This window comes from Prinia subflava, chromosome 5, assembly GCF_021018805.1.
Source record: "Prinia subflava isolate CZ2003 ecotype Zambia chromosome 5, Cam_Psub_1.2, whole genome shotgun sequence".
Classification (NCBI taxonomy): Eukaryota; Metazoa; Chordata; class Aves; order Passeriformes; family Cisticolidae; genus Prinia; species Prinia subflava.
Genome location: NC_086251.1, coordinates 36,735,066 through 36,750,830, shown reverse-complemented (window position 1 = coordinate 36,750,830; position 15,765 = coordinate 36,735,066). Strand labels below are relative to the sequence as shown.

General features: G+C 41.3%; 1 protein-coding gene across 4 annotated transcripts in view; it reads right to left on the bottom strand.

The window, feature by feature from the left end:
- The window catches only part of NUBPL (NUBP iron-sulfur cluster assembly factor, mitochondrial), an 80,781-nt gene extending 66,152 nt beyond the window's left edge, over positions 1 to 14,629 (bottom strand). Inside the window, exons 1-3 of one of the 4 annotated variants that reach the window (XM_063398882.1) lie at positions 14,431 to 14,629; positions 13,415 to 13,562; positions 7,919 to 7,953 (exon numbers count right to left, since the gene is read on the bottom strand). In XM_063398882.1, coding sequence (XP_063254952.1) covers positions 7,919 to 7,953; positions 13,415 to 13,562; positions 14,431 to 14,571 — 324 coding nt within the window. In that variant the 5' untranslated portion in view covers positions 14,572 to 14,629. Of the gene's footprint in view, positions 1 to 7,918; positions 7,957 to 13,414; positions 13,563 to 14,430 lie in introns of those variants that run through there. The other 3 variants (XM_063398883.1, XM_063398887.1, XM_063398884.1) reach the window with 3 other exon arrangements.
- Positions 14,630 to 15,765: the final 1,136 nt, after the last annotated feature.

Genomic DNA, 15,765 nt, shown 5'->3' with positions numbered 1-15,765 from the left:
ACAGATGGAAATGCAATAATTAAAGCACACCCAAGCACGCAGAAGTCCCCCTGCTACTAAGTGTTTTCCAGAGCACAGCACACGCCACTGCTACAGCCTCTCTCAGCACTCTGGCAGGAAAAGGATTTAGAAGATCTAACTCCACCATCTCCTTATGGCTGTATTTTCTCCTTATAAACATATTTCTCTTCTGTGCTATTAAACAAACAGCATTTCCATCTCTCCAGATGGCATAGCAATAACCAAGTTCAAAACAGCTGTTCTCAAGTTAACATTTGTCCTTTTCCTTTCACCTGCCCAGCTGTGAAAGTTTAAATCAATCTTCAAATTTACTACACTTGGAAACTATCTTCTAGAAACCTTATTTTTCAGTTGCCTTACTGCAAATTCTGCAGCTTAAGCTCTAAATAAACAAGTGACAGTGTAACCATTCTCATATGATTTAATCACGTCACTGGAAGCTACTTAAAAACAATATACAAACACATGCAGTATCATTGGCCTCCTCTTGCAGCATAGGATCCTTATCAAAATTCCATCAGGCAGAGACCATGAAATAAGAAATAAACATATTGTCTCAGCACATGAAAACACAGAGGTATTCCCATGCCAGAAAAAGCTATACTTAAAAACTCACAAATGTTCTCATTTACCTAATTATCAGTGCTTTTAAGGTTCCCCCACTGTAGGTAAACAGTCTCTGGCACAGGCTAACTACTGCTAGGATTTGGTATTTCTGCAGTACTGGTACTGTCATGGTCTCATCTGATCCCTGGTGACCTCAAGAACACAAAAATTTCACATAATAAAGAACTAACTCTTCTTCATCTTCTACTTTTACATCGTTGACTAAGTAATTCTTTGTACTTCACTATCATTAATCTTCTCAGCAAAATTTTAATTTGCCCATTAGACTTTTATGAAGATTTCTACCAAACATTCTTTCGAGGTACTCTAAGTTACATAATCACTGCAGATCTTAACCCATTAAAAATAAAGTGAAGTTTTCATTCTAATTTAGAAAATTCTCTCACCTACATGAAGAAACAAAAGCTAGTTTTCACAGTCACCAGGTACAGATTCTGTATTTACAAGAAAATCAAATGCTACATCAATAAACAAAGAAGATGTTCTTGCAGGTATCCCTGAGAGATCAGAATTCTACAGCTTCATTTTGTGCAGTGTACAAATTACAGGCACAGACAACCTCACTAAAAAGATCCTTTCCTTTACCTTCTCTGGCAAGATTCTCTACATGATTAATTTTCAGCTTCATCCTTGAACCTGGCCACTGCCTTGCGAGTCATAGAGATTTGGAAGACAGCAGTATTCTAAATTAATGATTTTCAAGCTCTGAACTTAGTTGTAATTCTTTCAGTGGAAAAACTAAAATGAAGTTGTTGAAGGCCAAAGTCCTGGCAGACAGAGGTCATGTAAAAAAAAACTAATAAATTTTGCCTCCTTCTCTCTTCCTTATGCAGATTAGAAAGTATTCAATTGCCATTATGTTCATTCTCTTGGGCAGGCAAATGTTGCTGTACACAATCCTTGTACAGGTGGCATCAATTGATGCTAATGACAAAATGATCCATATCTTTCCTCCTCTTAGCTCTTTGAGCAGATCCTTAAGAACTGTTTTGTCCCTCCCTACACCTTCTTTATGTAGGTTCCCTTTTCTGGTTTTCAGTGATTATTAATTACAGAATCAATTATATTTTCCAGTAAGTTTTCAACCAAACGAAACCAGTTTCACTCACATATCACAAATGACCCCTCCACACAACTCTGTGTGGTGGACACTCTGGTGGTATTTTTTCCAAGTCACCAAATGCTTTATTGAGGAACAGACCTGATTAAAGACTTCATATCAACAGAGAGAAAAAAAGGGAGAAAAAAAAGAATAAAAATAAGAGTTCATAAAAAGCTTCTATAATTAGCTGTTAATCAACACAGCCTATGTTACTGCTAAACATCCAGAGACTCTTTGACAGCATTAATTTCATTTTTGCTCATATTTTTGAGACTTTTTCCCATACTTGGTAGGGCATTACGTATCCCCACTGGATGCTAGTAGATAGTATTTTACTTTGAAGTAAACTCTGCCAACCACCAGAGTTCCCTGGAGTTTAGCCTGGGAGGGATAAAGGCACAGGTTAATGAGCTGCTATTGTTCTATACAGTGAAGACATTGCTACACCAGAAGTGCTCCCAATATTCAGCAGCTGTAGTCCATTCCAAAGACAGAAATTCCAGCTCTGCCTAGTGAAGGTGCCAGTTACTTTAAAGCTGATGCTCTTAATCCATCACCAGGACTCTCAATTTACCCTTTTAATGTCATTATAGACTTAGAGCTAATCCCAAAGTGCAAGCAGCAACACACAGGACAAAAGGGAACTTTAAAATCAGGATAGGCTATGGATTCCTCATTTGACATACTGACACAATGAATAGCCATCTTTTAATCCTTAATTCTCTAACTCTTTCAACTGCACACTATTTAAGTGCCTAGCTGTAAATTGGATTAAAGCCAAAAATGTACCACTGCAGCTTCTTCTCTCTGTGCTAGAAATGTAAACTTCCTTTAAACACTCAGTCTGCTACTGGTTTAAAAGGCCTTTTCCTTTACGTGAAGTGTCTCCAATTTTCTGTCAGCCGCAGGACTCCTTCAGCACATCTTTTCTATAACAGCAGCTACTACTGCAGGAGCTACTACTCAGTGTTCTTAACAATTGTGTACAGTAATTCAACCTTGTTTGGCCTTTCTGCACATTATCCATCCTGATGAAAAAAAAAAATTCTATACAGAAACATTTGAAAAATCAATTACCAAAACAGATTCTTCAGCATTAGCTAGCATTTCCCAGCAATTCCTAGCATTACCTATACATCTCTACAAGATGCCTCTCCACTTTCACAGTATGTCAAATTATTATGAAAAAAGGTCCACCCTTCACATGAGTCTCTGGTACATGCACTGGGCTTTCAATGACTTAAAGACTAAGGATACAGGTATTTAACTTCAAAACAAACCAAAAAAGACTTTAAAAAGGAAGTGTTCTTCAAATTAAACATATAGTTGTCTGATTTAAGTAATATACTTTAGGAGGTCTACATTAAAATATATTTTTAATTTTGCTCATTTTTATTTGAACAACAGCAACATTTTTCAAACTTTCTTATCTGATTTTTTTCAACTGATCTAGAAGCTAAGCTACCACCGCAAATAAAGCAAATCAATTCTAACTGGCAGCTCCAACTTTACTGAAACTTTTCAGCATTAAGCAATAAGCATGAAGAAATTGGCTGCAGTAATTAAAGTCTTCTGATTCTCTATGCAACCGAGTTAAAGATGCCTAGAAATCAAACCCAAACAATGAGAAAAGCTGCACAGGAAGAGGACAAAACAAGTCAAAACTTGCCTTCATGCTATGATTACTCAGTGAGGGATCCCATTATTGTCTAAATTCTTCTGGTTTTATTTGTTTCCCTGCATGGGAAATGTACAATAAGAAATGTATATCCATTGAAAAGTCATCTATGAATGTAGCAGTCAGGTATTGTCCTGTGGACAAACAGCTTAATTACAGTAGCCAAATATATATATATATATAAAAAAAAAAAAAAAAAAAAAAGCTGGAATGTAGAAACAGTAAGCTGGGTGGCTTATGAGTTTCAAAATGTGTGGGTTTTGATTCAATATACGGTTTGAGGAAATTGAAATTTATTTTATTACTACAGTAGTGAGTTCACACGAAGAGCCGGCTCTTATCTACGTCATTACTGTGCTGTAACTTACTACACAGGCCTGAGAAATTTCTTGTCCGCCTATGCTCACGCCGGTCAGACACGCAGGCGCGGTTTCGGGTTCAAGGAGAACCACACCAAGCGCTGCGGGGCGGGACGCTCCGGCGGGACAGGGGGGGACACTCCGGCGGGACACCGGGCGGGGGGGGGACACACTCCGGCGGGACACCGGGCGGGGGAGCGGGACACACTCCGGCGGGACACCGGGCGGGGGAGGGGGACACACTCCGGCGGGACACCGGGCAGGGGGGCGACACACTCCGGCGGGACACCGGGCGGGGGAGGGGGACACACTCCGGCGGGACACCGGGCAGGGGGAGGGGGACACACTCCGGCGGGACACTCGGGCTGAGCCCCGCGCGGCGCCCCCGCCGCTCCCCACAGCGCCCGCGGCCCGCGCGCCCCCTGCCGGGCCGCCGCCGCCAGCCCCGCGTTGCGCAGCAAGCGGGAAAGGCTTTGCTTGGGAACACGGGGAAATCTGCTCCCCGGCTAAAAGTCACCCTTCATGCGGTTCATACTTTGGTCCTGCCCTGCACGACCCAGTGAGCCCCTGGCGCAGGGCTACGCTAGAATACGGAAAGCTGCTGCCCCTCACTACGTGCCCCCAGTACCGCAGGCAGAAGCCCCTTGCTTATCCGTACATGCCAGCTTGGTCCATATGGTTTTACTTCTTGCTCCTCTGCCCTTGACAACACAAAAAACATTTCATCCTATAGTGGAAATGTAAATCTTCCCGAATGAAAAGGCAAGCCAAAGGAAATCTGACTGGGGAGCTTGCCTCAGTGACAGCACAAGCATGCAGCCTCCCAACTGGATTTGTGCCATCCTTAGTCATGCACAGCTGGTGTTTGCTCACTAAAATACTCTGTTCATAAACAAGCAATCCCTACCCTATTATTGCTGCCATCTAATAATTCAACTTGTTTCTACTATAATAAATTGTCTCTGGCCAGGCAGCTTTCATAAATAGTCATTCTAGTCTGAATATGAATTGTCCTGGCACAAAACCCAAAAATTCTTCCCAAGTGCTCCTAGGGGAGCACAACTGACTGCTGGTACATCAAAAGAATGAAAAGAATCAGCTGTCAAACTAAGCAAGCAATTAACAATAGGACACAAGGGTAAAACTTGAAGTTATTTCTTAACACAAAAAGAACACTGTATAGATTTACAGGCCCTGGTACAGGCCCAAGAGCTTATATATTTCTTAACTAATCCATCTGCAACAGGTAACCTAGAGTACCAAAAAAACTAATATTCTAGGAAGGTGTAAGAAGCTGCCCTGCTTATCTTCTGTGGCTCTGAATCAAAAAACAAAGCCAAACAACCAAAACAAAACTGAAACAAGAAAAACAACCAAAACCACAGGAAAAAACCCCTACTCTGTCTTGGACATGGTATCTAGGCATCTAAATGAACTTCTGTCTTGAATTATTTACTCTGTAACCATGAGGTAAAAATATGCAAAGCAGACTGAATGCCAGCATGCAAGACTTTGAACTAGTAAGCTCTAACCCTGGCTCTGCCAACAACAGTGTGTGACTGTGACAATGTCCAAGGCTCTGTGGATACCTTAGTATTTCAGACCATCATTACAGTAATGGAAAAAGCTGCCATGTAAAAAAAAATAAAATCAAATACATATATCAGTAGAAACAGTGGGGGTTTTGTTTTTTAACTACAGAATGCCGATTTTTAAAAGACAGGTTTTCTTTTTCAAGGGGACGAAAAATCCTTTACAGTTTGACTGTTAATCTTTTTACTTATGATACACAAAACAACAAAAAGATGTCACAGCTGTTACTGAAAGCAGCAAGTATCTACTCTAATCCCATCTCCTATGAGAGCATAGCATCTTTCACAGATCTCACTCACCAGAAAACAGTTGTTTTCAATAGTCTGGAACCTGTTTTATCTTAGAAAAAGAACACCAGTTAGAAGCACAGAACTTGTACCACAGACTAATGAAGTAAGCACAGACCTCTATAGTTATAGTGACCTATTTTCCTCCACAAGTCCTTTCTTTCCTCCTTTAAGCAGTACATCAAGTTCAAGATCAGTTTCTATAAATTTTATTTTGTTAATAAGAGACATAAGGACTGTTAATGAAGTTGCAGGGGCCTCTCAAAGCTCTGATCTACTGACCATCATTACTGCTTCTTCTGAGAGAGATGAACTTACAATTCACAAAATGAAGGAAACAAAAATCATGGCAAGATGAGGCACAATCAACAGTTACTAGATGTAAAATAAAGGCATCCATTGCTGCATACCTAAGGACAAAAATTCACTATAAAATACAGCAGGAGGCACCAATGGACTCTGAAAAACAACCTCCTTATTTACTTCATTCACCATTACAAAACTGGAAATTGCAATGATTTCTAGAATTCAGAGCACTGGACATTTCCAGCCTGGAACAAGGTCAGAGAGATTCTCATTTCAAACCTTATCTCAGAAAATTAATGAACTGAAATCAATGTGAATACACAAATGAACAAACCAGCAACTTCAAGCCCAAAGGTTAAACATGATGCATGCCATAATTATTTTAAGGAAAATTAACCACAGAAGAAAAACTATATTAATGCATGAACAAACAAGATAGTTGCTTATTTTATCCACCTTGATTTCATACTAACTTGTAACTACATCAATGCACAATTTTATCACAGTAACACCCACTAACTTGTGACCACCAGTTCACACAATTCACAGCTATTTCATCAATTTCAGCTGCACTTCATTGATTAACATCCACCAGATGCTGGCCTCCAACTTCACACACCACCACATAATTGTAACATCAAAACTCCTAATAAAGGATATAATCCCAAAACTTACATATATCAGAATTACTAAGAGATACTTTATCTAAATATATATTTTTATATGCATAAAACTGCATGTTTGAGAAATATCAGACACCATCTACAGAAAATTATGTGCAATTGGTTGACATGGTTTCCATGGAGCTACTCAATGGCCATCCCACAAAATAGATCACACTGCAGACTAATATTTGTTTTACAAAACTATTAGAGCAAATGTCATGTTTTAAAGTTCATTAGAAGGAATCCTTTAAGCAGTTTTGCTTTTCAAGATGACAGATTCTTCTGTGAGATCCAATTATTCCAACACAGTCTATTTAAAACACAGAATTAAAGACTGTGAAATAACAAGATCAGATGCCATCACAAACAGTACGTATTTCATATAACAGCTTTAAACACTCCTCTTATTAAGTGTGACTGAGTCTATGGAAATATTTTTAAATCTTTTACAAATTCCTCCAGGAAGCTTGCAGACTGTACGTAGTCCTCACTTCGTCCTGACGTTTTTTGTTTTACTTGTCTTTTACAACAAGAAGATGCTACATTTGCCTGATTAAAGTACTTGAGGATACTTTGTATTTAATTATACAGCCTCACATTGCAAAGGAGGCTTGCTTCTGAGTTTATCTGTGTGCCAATAATGCGCACAATGGAACTAGTCCCAGTCTACAGCAGCAGGTGGACATAACAAACATCTGTGGGTTTTACTCCTGAATGGGACACCTACATCTATTTATAGTTCAGGCAACAGTTTTAGTAATACCAAGCTGGGAAATCACTCAAAAAATTGTATTTCCAAGTTTTAGGGAAGATACGGGGGTTTCTGGGTTTTTTTGACTTAGCTGTTTGTAAAGTATTTTCATAAATAATTTCTTCAGAAAGAGTAAATCTGTGGAGCTATTAAAAATGTTTTGGACACTATTCAGCATTAACTCCTATTTTTTCCAAGTCAGTGTTCTGAAGTGATAGAATTTAATTATTAAGTGTCTCCAACCTGCAGAAGCATTCTCTATGACATCTACACATCCTTCCAAGACTGCAGATCAACTCAGTGATACACCAGGGAAAGGACACAACCAAACCCAGAAGCAGAATGAGATCTACTAAGTTATTCGTGGTACCAATAAAACATAAACAAACTGACAGGAACTCAAAAGCCTATCAAAAACAAATTAGAAATTACATTAATTACACTAAACGTATGTGACTGCCCTCAGCAGTAACCATTTTATTTATGACACACATTTCACATTAAGGCTGATAATTAAATGTTCACCTACCGAATCATTTGCTGCTAGGGCAAGGGCTATATTTACTGTAAGAAAGAAGAGAAAAAACAAAGTTGAAGTGTAGGAAAACTTAATTCCTAAATACTGAGAATGTTATCACTGCTAACAAGAGAAAATATAAATATATCACTTATTTAATAATTACATCATCATCTCAGTTCACAGCTTCTTGCATCTCTACAACATTTGCAGTTTAAGCAGCACCTAGATTTCAGTTCATGTTTGTTAATCAGCAAACAAACTCAAGCTAATCTGCAGAAACTTGCAGACTTTCAGTTTCTAGAGGACACTACAAAATAAAAATATAGTCTCATTTTTTTGCCGAAGAATGACATTAAGAAAAACTTTTGGAAGTACCCACTTTTGAGAGAGCACACCATACTATAAAACTAAACTAAACTTACCATCAGTAACCTTCACCATACTCTACAGTGAACTTTCATAAAGCTAGAAATTAGGTAAGCATTGACTATTAAAAGTGACCAAAAAGATGATCATATCCCTTTTTTTGGTTTCTTGTGATACATTGAATAGAGATGTTTTCTGGAAGAACGTGCAATGTGTGCTTTTCATTTGATTTTTATGTCAGAAAACAAAGTCACATCTACCTGAAAACATCTGTAAATAAAAAAAACAGACAAAAAGAGGTGAACTAAACTAGTTCAACTAAAAAGAACATTTGTTTAAAGCTTTTACATTTCCATCAGTACTTAACTCTCATAACTAAATAGCATGTGCAAATGGTATCTTTAAGAGTTCACCAGCTTCAGTTATGTTGGGAGACCTCCTAGATGCTTCAGTATAAACAAACAGTCATTTTTATAAACCAAAAAGTTACATGTTTTAGGAAAAAAAAAAAAAAAAGCACGAGAAAAAATCCAACACACACAACCCTTTCTTGGGTAACATCTTTTGCTTCCTTTACACGTTGCTGTACGTCACTCCCTCAAGAATGGTAAGCTGCAATCAGCCTTGTGCTGGAAGAGTACAAAAGTTCTGAAAACAAGCTGGGGAGGTAGAGCTTGGACTCCAAGAACTCTAAGTTCCTTCAAACAAAACAATGAGTTAACAAGGACAACTGTGCAGCCTTCTCAAAGAGGCAGACAGCCTCCTTTCTCCTAAGCTAACAAAGAACATCAATTTTATTCTTCAATTTGATATTTAAACAGATGCTCTATTAGCTATCCCCCAAATCAGAGGAAAATTCACCCTCTGAAACCTGGAGAGACAAAGATTTTCTTAAACTTATTACACACTTTACACATCCGTCTTTTTAAACAGCTTTCAAGTGTGAAAACTAAAGTATGATCCACAATGCTTCTTCAATAAGGGATATTTGACTACTGAAGGAAAAGAAGGGAGACAGTGAGAACAACATAGCATGAAAAGATAAGGTTTTCAGCTGGATATCTAGCTGAACACTTCATTTTGAATCCCAGCTGAATCTTGCATTCCCTTGTTTTTGTATTACTGTCAGTTCCAAGAAGGCATAAACACGCAGAATAGGACCTAACCTGAGCCTGAACATTCATACTGGCTCTAATTAAGCTCCCATAAACCAGGAGTGCAGGCCATCAAGGCAATACATGCCAGAAATTCTATACAACTTCACAGCATGCTCCAAGAAAAGCCAGTAAGGTCTCTCAACCTACACTAAACCTGCCAACCAGTGTAAGGAATGATGCACAGGGAGACCAGAGTTGGTCTAATCCAACCTAAACCTCCAGTTAGTCTCGTGTAAACTAAACCTTCCCTGACACAGCTTCAAGCTGAGTCAGGAGGAACTTCGGCTGGATATTAGGGAAAAGTTCTTCACTCAGAGGGTGATTGGGCACTGAAACAGACTCCCAGTGAAGTGGTCAAAGCACCACCCTGACAGCATTCAGAAACCCTTTGGACAATGCTCTCAGGGACAGGCTGTGACTCTTGGGGATGTTCCTGTACAGGATGAGGAGTTGGGACTTGATCTTAGTGGGTCCCTTCCAATTCAGCATATTCTGTGATTCTATAACACTAGTCCTCTTGAAATCAGTACAAGTCTAAGAAGGTTTATTAACTTGTAACTTCCAAATCCAAACTGGCCCTAGAAATAGCACAGTTGAACTCACCAAACACTCAGCTAACAATACAAGTAAAACTTCTTGGTCCAAAATCAGACAAGTACAGAGACAGCAGTGTGTCTGTCTGACAGGGTTAATACACATCATCAGTAAAATACCAATAGATAATTTGGATGAACTTCAGAGGGAAACTTTCAATACCTACATTTCAATGTAAGTGCCATTTAGAAATAGAGTTTATGAGAATATTACAACATATTAAGAAGGGCCAAAATCAAAAAACTTTCAGTAATAGTACATCCTACAGAATCAATGTATGCAAGAGGGGAAAAAAAACCAAAACACAGTTAATATGACTGAGATATAGTATCAGCTTCCCTGAACAATAATGAAAAATCTCAGCCTCTTGGTCTTAGTTAAAAATGCCTGAAGGTCCATGTAGTCAGTTTTTGTATTTTCCTCAAATATCAGGATTAGCGGATTGTAAGCAAGAACATTCATCCAATTTTGTTCTACTTCCACAGCTGAAAACAGTAAGACTTTCATTAAATTAGAAACTTCCCCTCTTTCAAGACCACTCTTGGACTTCTTTTCATGCCAGGATCAATTTTCTTCAGTAGTCTCATCTTTAGGGTAGTGCAAAAAGGGAATAGATGAGCAAGAATTAAAAAACAAACAAACCAAAAAAACCCCAGACTTTGGACAGGTGTGGTAAAAGCAGAAGAATGCCATTAAAAGAGAGAAACTCGACAGGAAAGCAGCAGGGAACATCACAAACAAACAAACCAACATATTAGACAAACAGAAACAACAAAAAAGCTAAGTATTTAAACATGCATTGAAAAATATTTTTCCAGTAATATAATTCCTTTTAATCATTGACTACACTAATTTCAGAAGACCAAAAAGCACTGGAGGCACAAGAGACTACAACATGAAAGCCATATGCAATAAACAGAATAAGTTATTCAACAGGTTAGGGAATGACCTTGAAAACTTGACAAAGAACGCAGACGCTCTTTTCCTGAAATGGAGATCCAGAGCAACTGAAACACAACTACACTGGAGAGAACAGGAAAAACCCCTGACAGGCCTTCTGACATGCACTCAAGACTGATAATATTTTCTGTGATGCTTTAGGAATTACTCGTCTCCTTTCTTTTCAATTCCCGCTTTCAAAATGCATCAACAGAGTTGTCACCAAACATGTTCCCCACAAAGAGGAAAAAAATATATTTTTAAGTACATAATTCAGTAATGCAATATTTTTGTATACACAAGTTATCTGAAAATCAATTGCTCATCTGAACCATGAAACTTATCCTCATTGTAATAAACAAGAATATAGATTTCCTTCTCAATATTATTACAATGAATTACAACATTAATTTTAAAAGGCTGTCCACTACAGACACATGTAAATTCTTCATTTACATTTGCAGTATCTTATTTAATGCTTGTTGAACCCTGATTTTTATTTTTAAATGCACAGGAATGAACTCACAGCTCTAAGTATTATTTATACATGTGTTACGTTTTATGTAGAAATTGTACACAAATGCCAGTCAAAAGAACTTAAATTCAGCTACTTGTTTGCAGACACGAAGAGAATAAACTGAATTTACTTTTCAAATTATGTTCATTTTGTAAACTGTCAACTGATGAACACATATTTGATTATTTTTAGTAACCTGCAACAACTAGTCTATGTATTATAATGCCATACCTTTTGATGGTTAAGAAAGACAAGTTTTAATTGTTTTGCATGTCTTTCTACAGGTAGGTGTATCCTATGTATAGGGTAGATAGCAGATAAACAGAAAAAAAAATTCTTTTTTAAGAACAGTTACTTTTAGTACAGATATCATGTTAGTCTGTTCTAGAAATTATTAGACAATCAGTCTGTTTCAAGCATGGCTGAAACATAAACCCCAAAATGATACATTGAGAGCTATATCCATGTGTTCTTCACAACACGTGGAGATGAACAGCAGACATCCTTCAACTAAAGGATAACTTCTTCAAGAGATCTTCAAACAAAATTTTAACACTTTACAGAGATCTTTTCAAAGAAGTTTACTGTCAGTGTCATAGAATCATAGAATGGTTTGTGTTGGAAGGGACCCTAAGGATGACCTAGCTCCAAGCCCCTGCCTTGGACAGGGGCACCTTCCACTAGACAAGGTTGTGCAAAACCCCATCTAACCTGCCTTGAACACTTCCAGGGATGGGACATCCACCCCTTGTCTGGGCAACCTGTTCTAGTGCCTCACCAACCTCACAGAACAGAATTTCTTCCTAGTAGCTAATCTACATCACTTCTAGTTTAGAACTATTCACCCTTGTCCTATCTGCCCACATAAAGAGTCACACTCCTTCCTTTTTAAGCCCCCTTTGTGTACTGGAAGGTTCTCTAAGAGTCTCCTTGATGTCTTCTGTTCTCCAGGCTAAACAACCCCAACTCTCCCAGCCTGTCCTCGGAGTAGAGGTGCTCCAGCGCTCTGATCATCTGTGTGCTACTTGTTGGACACACTCTCACAGGTCTTTCTTCTACTGCAGGACCCAGACCTGGATGCAATGCAGCTATCCAGCCAATTCCTAATCCACCAAGTAGTCCATCCATCAACTCCCAGTCTCTCCAGTTCAGAGGCAAGGATGTCATACAGGACAGAGCCAAATGCCTTGCCGACGTCCAGGCTGATGACACCAGTCACTCTTCCCTCATCCACAACCACTGTAAGAAGGCCACCACATTTGTTGGCACAACAAATATTTTTCCATTCTGTCATCTGTTTAACTCAATTTCTGCAATACTGGTAATGCATGTACTGTCCCATTCTACCACCTAGGAACAGGTGGTAGAGGAAAAAATAGAGAAAAATTAATTCAAAACCTAATAGTAGAATTGAGAGAAGAGTTCAAGGTGCTTCACAAGGCTCTGATCAATTTGTGTGGTTAATAAGTACTGTTTGACCTTTTCTTTATAAATCACCTACATAAGTAGTTGAGAAAACTAAACAGCCCTGATCTTGAAACTTTCTAAATATCAGTATCCTCTACGAGGCATGTGACTATGCTGATGTGGCACAGAAAAGCAATGTATTAGCACGCCTAAGCGGCCAGGGACGGTGGAACAGTGTCTCTGCACTAGCACATGATCTCCTTCACCTCAGCCTACATTACCTCTTAAGATGTCCCAATGTCTCAGGCCAGCACTGCAGTATTACAGAGATAGGATTTCAAAGCTCAATTCACACCTAAGTTAAAGCCAAAATTTCTGTATCCAAGTAGATTCTCAATGGCTGCAACAGGACTTGTCAGAGTGTTATGGAACTCAGTTGCAAGGTAATGACACAAACACCTAAATATTTCATACAAAATATTAGAAAATGTGCAAAGAAAATGATTAAAAAAAAAGAAACCTTACCTGCTGTTGTCGATTTTCCAACTCCCCCTTTTCCAGAAGCCACAACCACCACCTGCTTAACTCCTTCTATCGGCTTCTGCTTCGGCAGCCCTCGCGACAGGATCCGAGCACGTTTGTCCCTCAGAGCCTCATCCCCAGAGCCTGAGGACTACCAAAACCGAAAAGCAAGTGAATACACGTGCACCAACCTGCAATTTTCGTAGAGAAAGCTGACAGGAAGGAATCTGCCAGCACACTAAGAAATTTTCACTTCTTGTCTAAAAAAACCTTCTGCACAGGGGCTCTCCCAAAGCGAGTCTGCTTCACAGGCAGGCAAGGACTGGGCTAACTTAAGTAACTCCAGTCACACGATTTTTTGACAAACACTCCAATATGATTGATCTTCACAGTCAAAGAAAAAAAAAAGAACTTGTGTTGAAATACACCAAAACACTGGTTAAAAGTCAGAAGCTTTATGAAATGGACCAGACTTGGCGGTCCTTTCGGTACAGTTGTGTCAGGCACAGCAACAGCGAAGGAGCAGGAACCCAAGGTGCTGAGGGCAGGCGGTGCCGGACCAGCAGCTGTCCGAGGGCTGTCCCTGTCCGGAGCCGAGCCACAGCACTGCAAACGCCCCGCTCCGCTGCTCCTGCCGCGGAAGAGCCACACAGCCACACGCGGGGTCCACACGGCCCGAGCAGCCGAGCCGAGCATCCCCGCAGGCAGCGTCCCACCTGCTCCTGGCTGGCACAGCGGTACCGCCACGGGCGCCTAGCGCCACGCACTGCTCCCATGGAGTTCCCGCGAGTCCGGGTAAAAAGCGGGCAGAGCCCATCCATCTTCCTCTCTCCCGGCCCGGCGCTGCCCCAGACCGGCCCCTGCCGCCAGTGCCTGCAGCGACTGCAATCCTGTCCCGCAGGACACGGCCCGCCAAGGCACCCGCGCACGGACAGACCGTCCCGCCCGCCGCCCCGCAAGCACAAGAGACAGCCCAGCCCGGCCCTCGCCAGCCCCGGCACAGCTCCCGCCTCACTCACCACGGGGCGGGCGGACAGAGAGGCGCAAGCGGCGGGCGCATAGCCCGGGCCGCCCCGCCGCGCCGCCGGAGCCCTCCCGCCGGCGGCGCCGGGCAGGAGGCGGGCGGCGCGCAGCGCCCAGCGCCAGGCAGCACCTGCCATGGCCGCGGCCGCCCCGGGCGCGCTGAGATGGCGCCGTGCGGCCGCGCCTCAGCCCGCCCCCCGCGCCCCGCTCCGCCCGCTGCCCCGCCGGCGGGGCTGGCGCTGGGCGGGCCCGCAGCCCGCGGGCAGCGCGCTGCTTGCCGAAGCTGAGGGTGCAGCGCCGAGAGGGCCTGCGAGGTACAGAGCTGCGGGAAGCGACCCCCGCCCTCCTGCCGAGCGGTGGCACTGGGAAGCAGCAGCACGGAAAGCTGATCCCTGCCGCTGTCCGTAAGGAAACCGGGGCCAAGAAATCGCCACCGGTGACCGCATGCATTGCAAACTGCCCTCGGGCTCATTCCTCGTAATGCTGTAATTGTGCCCGCAGAGGCTGGTTCTGGCGCTCTCTGCAGTGCTCCTTCGGCTCGTCGGTGCATTTTGAATTCTCGTCTTGGCCCCCAAAATGGTTGGGCAAGAGCTCGGTCCCGTTTTAGTTTGTGTCCTCTACAAATACAATTAATATATCCCATTTCCTCTTTTGGATCATTACCTAAAAAAGCAAAGAGACCTGTAGCCGAGACAGATGCCACCTGTTTGGTGGGGGTTTTTGCTTCTTTTGATTTGGATTGTTTTTAAATTATACCAGCACACAGAATCACAGAATTAGTCAAGCTGAAAGGCCACCACCGTGGATCATCTGGTCCAGCCTCGCTGCTCAAACAGGGTCATTCTAGAGCACACGGCTCAAGATTCCATCCAGATGGTTCTTAAATATTTCCAGTGAGGGAGACTCCACAGCCTTTCTAAGCCATCTCTTGCAGTGCTTTATTGTGCTTCCTGCACAATAAAGTTGTTCTTCCTCAAATTCAGGTGGAACTTCATGTGCATCAGTTTCTGCACATTGCCTCTTGTCATGTTGTTTGGCACTGATCATGGTTCTAGTGATAGTTTTGATTTTCCATCCAGTTTACCCTCACTCAGTAAAAGTTCATCAAAACCCATTTCTGTTCCTTATGTCATGTGAGATTTGCTTAAAGCTTTAAGAGATGCATCATCTCCTGCTTCTCTCCCACCTAAAAGTCTTGTGATCTTCTGCAAGGAAATTAGATTGGTTTGGCATGATTTGCTCTTAAAATTCCGTGAATAGTCCTTACTCAGCTAAGTGCTATTATAGAAATAATTCCCATCTTAGCACTTTCAGGTCATTAGTTTGCAAAT